The sequence below is a fragment of the Hypanus sabinus genome, chromosome 29, assembly GCF_030144855.1.
Source record: "Hypanus sabinus isolate sHypSab1 chromosome 29, sHypSab1.hap1, whole genome shotgun sequence".
Lineage (NCBI taxonomy): Eukaryota > Metazoa > Chordata > Chondrichthyes > Myliobatiformes > Dasyatidae > Hypanus > Hypanus sabinus.
In genome coordinates, this window is record NC_082734.1 from 1,972,079 (window position 1) to 1,979,311 (window position 7,233).

Genomic DNA, 7,233 nt, shown 5'->3' on the forward strand with positions numbered 1-7,233 from the left:
TCGATTTAAGACCTGAAGCGGCGAAAAGGGCTCATGAAACAGTACGGTATCGGTAACAGATTTAACGTCGACCATCAGCCAGTGCAGCAAGTGAAACTCGATTTCGAAAACTGAGACATAATCGCCAGCTCCAGTTACTTACTCGGGATACCGATGGCCGCCAGTACAGGATAGTAAATACCTGCTATGTAAAAAATTGCTGGATAGCCCATTTCACCTGTGAAGCAGAGATCAGTATGAAATGTTTCAACTGCCAATATCAGTTGCTGGTTGACTCGAAATCTTTTATAGAAGAGAGCTAAGCGCACTCTTCCAATTAGTCTAACCACCTCCCCCAGTGACAGCCCACTGAACAAACACGCCAGGTATGATATATCCACGCGTTGCGTCGCTGGGCATTGAGAAATGCCCCGGGTGGAAATCACTAAACTATAATGATGATGGTGATAGTAATAAAGTAATAATAATAATAATAAAATACACAGCAGTCAGATAAAACTTCTGAGGATCTATTTTTATCAACAAAGGCAGGATTCAGCACTCTCGGTGAACATCTGCAATTCTGATGAGAAGTACACACCAGTAAACCTAAATGACAGCACAATGCAGAAAAATGAAGAAAGTATTGCTGTAGAAGAAAGGGTTAACCAATGGAAGAGCGTGGCCGTCCATAGGAGACATCCCCACGATCCGAGCAGACTAGATGTCGACAAAGAAACTTCAAACGTCTGGCTCAGGGTTGGAGTCCTCCTCCTTAACACAGAAGATTCCTATTGGCAATACAGGAATAAGCACAAAATATTATCAAAAATACATAATAAAGGACTAGCAAATCCAAGATGATTAATTCACAAAATGCCAAGAGAAACCAGAAGCAATCCAACGCATTACCAGATCCTGCAGCAATTGAACAGAATGTGATTACTTACTAAGGCACAATAAAGTGGCAAAGATCATTCACCAGAATCTCGCTTTGAAATACAAACTCATAAAAGACGCCGTATGTTCGAGATTCACCACCTTCTGGCTGAAGAAATTCCACATCATTTTTGTTCTAAGTGGAGTTGACTGTATCCTGACGCTCTTTAGTGCTAGACTCTTCCAGGATAGGAAACACCCTCTCCAAATCCTCTCTCTGCGCCTTTCCATTTTCGATAGGTCGAGGTCGATCAAATGTAGCATGTTTACTCCCAGAGTCTTTTTCGTGAACCTCCTCTAGACCCCCTCCAATGTCAGCACATATCATCTTTCATAAATTTCCGAAAACCTCTCACATTATTTCAAGTGCGGTCCGACTAATGCTTTACAAAATCTGAGAATTATATAATTTAAAAAAAATTCTAGTATCGAAATGAATGGTAACATTACATGTGCTTTTCTACCATTAAGAGAACAATGCACGAGGGTTCCCAGGTCCCTTTGCACCTCTGAATTTTGATATTTCTCTCCCTTATTTCCTTTACCGAAGTGCACGACCATACAACTTCGCTGAACTATAGTTCCTTGCCCATTCACCCAATCTGGTCTAATCCCAGTTCCTTTATAAGACACCCTGCTGACTCCACATTAACTGCCCCTCCATTTATGTTCGTATCATCCGCAAATTTGGCCACAAAGCCATCAGGTTCATCATTTAAACCATTGGCATGTGATCTGAAAAGAAGCATCCCAACACTGACCCCTGTGGAACACCGGTAGTCAGCGGCAGCCAGCCAGAACGGCTCTTTTCATTCCCATTCTGTCTCCTGCTAGCCAGTCAAACTCTATCCATACTGGTTTATTTCCTGTATTACCATGTGCGCTTATCTTGTTAGGCAGCATTGTCAAAGACCTGCTGATAGTCAAGGCATACAACATTCATTACTTCTCCTTTGTCCATCTTGCTTGTTATTTCCTCGAAAAATTCCAACAAGTTTATTAGGCAAGATTTTCCCTTAAGGAAACCCTGCAAACTTTGGCCAGTTTTATCATGTGCCTCCAAGTACCCCGAAAGATTATCTTTAATAATGGATTCTGAGAATTTCTCAATCAATGAAGCCAGGCTAAATGGCCTATAAATTCCTTTCTTCTAGAAACATAGAAAACCTACAGCACAATACAGGCTCTTCGGCCCACAAAGCTATGCCTTACCTGAGAAATCACCTAGGGTTACCTATAGCCCTCAATTTTTCTGAACTCCAAATACCTGTCAAGGAGTCTCTTAAAATGCCCTACTCTATCCGCGTCCACCACCGTTGGTGGCAGCACACTCCACGCACTCACCACTCTCTGTGTAAAAAACGTAATTCTGACATCTCCTCTGTACCTACTCCCAAGCACCTTAAACCTGTGTCCTCTCATATTAGCCATTACAGCCCTGGGAAAAAAAAGCCTCTGACTCTCATCAGCTTATGCACCTCTATCAGGTTACCTCTCATCCTCCGTCAATCCAAGGAGAAATGGCCGAGTTCACTCAAACTATTCTCATAAGGCATGCTCCCCACTCGAGGAAACGTCCTTGCAAATCTCCTCTGCACCTTTTCTATGGTTTCCACATCCTGCCTATAAGTGAGGAGAGCAGAACAGATCACAGTGCTCCAAGTGGGGTCTGACTAGGGTCCTATATAGCTGTAACATTACCTCTCGGCTCCTAAACCCAATCCCACGGTTGATGAAAGCCAATGCACCGTATGCTTTGTTAACTACAGAGTTTTGTCTCACTCCTTTCGCTTAGCTCCATACTCCACTTTATAGTTCTATTATAGAATGCTAAGTAAAAAAGGTGAAAACCGGAAATATGCTTGAAATTACCAGAGCCTATCGATCGATTAAGTTGGTGTGCTGTTGATATTCCTGGGTATCAGAATGCCGTTTAAAATGAAGCTGGAATCCGACAATAGCTGCAATATTGTGTTCGTTTATGTTCGTTTACCTTAGAAAAATGTGAACGATTTAAGCAAGACAGCAATAGCTGGAATGTTTGCACGGGCTGGCATGAAGTTAAACTGATAAAAGACGACACCTTTAGACAATAAAGTATAACTACGAGAAAAAGCGTACGGTTGGGAGGAGTTACGTTGCTATGGAAAAATGTCAGGAGGCTCGTGATGGCGCAATGCCCTTGTTTAAGGCCGTTTTCATGAAACCGGTTTACACTCTAGTGCTTATAAACCGGTTTCATGAAAAATGCGGTCATATATACTGATTTTCAGGGAAGATTTAGGGGAATGGGAGATTATGGAACAAAATAAATCGATTTACCACGCAGTTGCTATTCAGACTTTGTTGAACAGAACCACGGAATTATTGGAGCCTAAACAATGTCACTGCGTCATCAGGAATTTCCTGCCACGTCTAGGCGGTACGTATCGACATATAACCATCGCTTTAAACAAGTGCAATTATCTTAAGAATTTTTATTTTAATATATAATGTGTGGATCTATTATATTTCCTCCACGATGTTCATGTCGTTTATACTTGTCCGTTATATACTCTGTTTATTTCTCTTCCGGTTATTATTACACAAATATTTTGCTAAGAAGGTTTGTGATTGTGTGTATACACGTGCGTCGGGGTATGTGAATGTGTGCGTGTGTATGTGTGTGTGAATATGTATGAGTGTGTGTGTGAATGTGTGAGTATTTGTGTGTGAGAGAGAGAGTGTGTGTGTGCGTGAGTATATATGAGTGTGTGCGTGTGAGAGAGAATATATGCATGAGTGTGTCCGTGTGTGAGAGTGTGTTTGTATGTGCGTGAGTGTGAGAGAGTGCGTGTGAGAGTACGGATGAGTGAGTGTGTATGTGTGTGAGTGGATGAAGGTGCGCGTGTGTATGTGTGTACGTGTGTGTGTGTCTGTGAGAGTATGTATGTGTGTGTGTGTGTGTCTGTGAGAGTATGTATGTGTGTGTGTGTCTGTGAGAGTATGTATGTGTGTGCGTGTTTGTGAGAGTATGTATGTGTATGTGTGTACGTGTGCGTTTGTCTGTGAGAGTATGAATGAGTGTGTGTGTGTGCGTGTTTGTTTGTGTGTGTGTGTGTGTGTGCGTTTGTCTGTGAGAGTATGAATGAGTGTGTGTGTGTGTGTCTGTGAGAGTATGAATGAGTGTGTGTGCGTTTGTCTGTGAGAGTATGAATGAGTGTGTGTGTGTGTGTCTGTGAGAGTATGTATGTGTGTGCGTGTTTGTGTGTGTGACTGTGAGTGTGTGTGCATGTTTCTCTACGTATTTGCCTATGTGCGAGTTTGTGTGCACGCTGGATGTGTTCTAAGAATAGTTAGACATTCGTGCATATTTATGAGAGTATGTCCCATGATGAAGGGTCGCGACCCGAAACGTAGAATGCTTGCTCCCCTTTGATGTGTTGTCTGACCTGCTGATTTCCAGCATTTGAGTATGTTTGTCAAGATTTCCAGATGAGCAGGTACATCCTGTTTATGTGCGTGTGCATGTGTGTCTCTACATAGCGTTACCTTTTACTTATCTGTGAGGAAATGCATTGTGAAAATCAAAGATTCAATATTCAAAGGTTCAAAGTAAATTTATTATCAAAGTATGCTTGCAATATACAACCCCGAGATTCGTCTACCCACAGATAGTAACGAAACAAAGAAGAGCCATCGAAAAAAAACTCTAAACCTTTCCCCCATGCGCAGAAAAACCCAAATCGCCCAAGTGGCAGCACAAAAGAAAATCGATCGAAACACGGGAGAGAAAACACAAAATGAAACGGCGTATTTATGTTCAGCTCAGAGTTCGTTATCTGCAGGCGGGCTCGATTCAAAACAGCACAAATTAGCAGGAAAAATAGGAGTGACTAGAAACCAGAGCACAAAGTAAAAACGAATTATCTACACATAATAATCGAATTAACATCTGAATCTGAATTAGACATTGTGTGTGAAGATTCCCACCGTTTGTATAACTGTCTGCTGGATGTGCCTTCGCTGTTCTCACTAGTCTAACATTAAAACCTTCTTAATTATTCTCTTGCTGTCCTCCGCGAGTTCCCGTACAGTTTTCTCCAATAAATCGTTGATCATTTTGTAAGAGCGCTTGGCCGATATGGCCTGGCCTATCAGAGGTACAAATTCCAGAATGGTTGACTCCACTATCTCCTCACCCGCCATCTGCAGGAGCTCCTGTGAGATTCTGTTGAATGTAATTTCTTGCGCAAATGTCGACTTCAGTTCAGCCTTCAGATCCTCGACCTCCTTCCCAACCGCTGACGCCAGCATTTCGAGAATACTGGGATCTAAACCAAAGGAGGAACAGTAAGAGGAAATGTTATAATATAACAAGGGAATGTCACAAACGAAAGAAGATCCTGGGATTGCCATGACCCGAGCTGAAGCCGACGCAGCAGCAATTTTCCAAGTTTCAGCTAACAAGCCATCTTTCTTCTTATCGATTAGTGATGATATTTGCTGGTCCAGAACGTGCGAACGGATACCCTCCTTCAAGGCGGGCAATTCTTCTTTTAGCATCCGCTGAAGTTCTTGGAAGTCAAACTTGTCTCGGTGCAAGCTGGAGATCAGAAATATTTGTGTAGATTCCAAGCTCTCCTTCTTCGAGCGCTCAACCAAAGTGTTTCTGAGGTGTTCCAGAGCTTTCGTCTCATCATACTGGCCTTCCTCTCGTTGTTTTACGGACTCCAGGTAAGCATCTAATTTATTTCGCACAAAATAACATTTCTTCTTCTTCTGCTTCTCCCGAATTTTTTTGGTCAGTTGCCATGCGGTTTCCTCAGACTCAGCACCGCTGAGAACAATGAAGAAATGGTACTTGTCAAGTGTCAGGCTGTTGAAATAGGAATCGGCTTCAAATTTCGTCGTCTGTATCCCAGGGAAGTCCCAGATGCTGACTGTATCATCGCCGGAGAACTGGTGTTTCACTGGCCCCATTTGTGCTTCCTTACCAGCCGTTAATGCCGGACGCCCCTCGATTCCTGACGCGCCCAAAAGACTAACGAAAGATGATTTCCCACCGCCGGATTCTCCAATCACAGCAATGTTCAGCGTTGTACGCCCAGCATTTTTGAGATCTGCTTTCGCCCGTTGAACGACCGCAACCAATCCGCCCTTTACGAACAGAGATTGCAATTCGCTTTCGTTGGAAGCAGCAGCCATTCTAGGATTTCTAACTGGAGAAAGAATAGGAAGACACTTATGTTCAACTCTGAATTGGCACTGTCTTATCCTACTCAACTACTGGTTGTTCCGATGCATTAAACAGTCATTGTTACGATGCATTAAACAAACTGTTTAAACATTAAACAGCTTGTCGCCATCCACTGTATTTCATTATCCCACGCCCCGAAAGAAAAAAAGTGCTTGGATACACATTGGGTTTCATTCAGGTGCTGGCATTACGGTACTTTACAGACAACGCAAAACCCCAGATATGTCCGCTGGCAAAACATCCCCTTAACGCTCCGAAAGTAATTACAGTGTGTAATGCACAGTCTCCTGTCGTTCTCTATTTTATACAAGGCATATCTGTGACAGAGACTTACATTAATTATTTGTTCCCAATTCGCAGCAAATTATCACTGTGGAACACCGCTCTAGACAGCGGACACTGATAAACAGGCATAAAGCGCATGATAGCGTTCAGCACAGGAAAGCCTCGCTAAGGACTGACAGCTGCCAGTGGACAATGTCCTCCGACAACACAGGCAGGTACTACCCCTGACCTGCATTATTACAAAATGTGTACCCTGAAGTTACTTACCTTAAATATTAAAAATTAAAATGTAAAATTTATGTACAGCGCCATTTGTAAGTGTTCTTCAAAGGCCGAGCCAAATCAGAGATCCTTCCCCTTGCGTGGTCCAAACAAACCACCAAATGCTTCAAACCGGACGGCATGCATTTAAGGTGAGAGGAGCAATTTCAAAGGCAACGTGAGGGGCAAACCTTTTACATAGAGAGTGGTGGGTGCTTGGAATGAGCTGCCTGGGGCGGTAGAGGCAGATACATTAGAGAATTTTAAGAGACGTTTAGGTAGGCCCATGAAAGTGAAGGAAATTGAAAAATAATGACATTGTATTGGCAGAGGCATTTTCTGGTTGGCCATTTGATGACTACTTTAATTGGTTCGACATAACATTGTAGGCCGAAGGGCCTGCGCCCGTGTTGTACTCTTCCATGTTGGATGTTCCAACACAAGACCACCTCAGTTGCCGATGAGCACACGATCATGCTTTCTTTAACTGCAACTACCTTACGCGAACATTTTACACAACTTGTATGCCT

At 42.9% G+C, this 7,233-nt stretch overlaps 1 protein-coding gene across 1 annotated transcript; it reads right to left on the minus strand.

Annotated features, from left to right (window-relative positions):
* Positions 1-4,932: 4,932 nt before the first annotated feature.
* LOC132382715 (interferon-gamma-inducible GTPase 10-like) lies at positions 4,933-6,105 on the minus strand. The gene has a single exon (XM_059953168.1). The coding sequence runs from the start codon at positions 6,103-6,105 to the stop codon at positions 4,933-4,935; it is 1,173 nt and encodes a 390-aa protein (XP_059809151.1).
* Between the last annotated feature and the right edge of the window lie 1,128 nt (positions 6,106-7,233).

Bases quoted from the DNA above. Each gene is read 5' to 3' on its own strand.
- LOC132382715 (XM_059953168.1), bottom strand. From the start codon at position 6,105: ATGGCTGCTGCTTCCAACGAAAGCGAATTGCAATCTCTGTTCGTAAAG.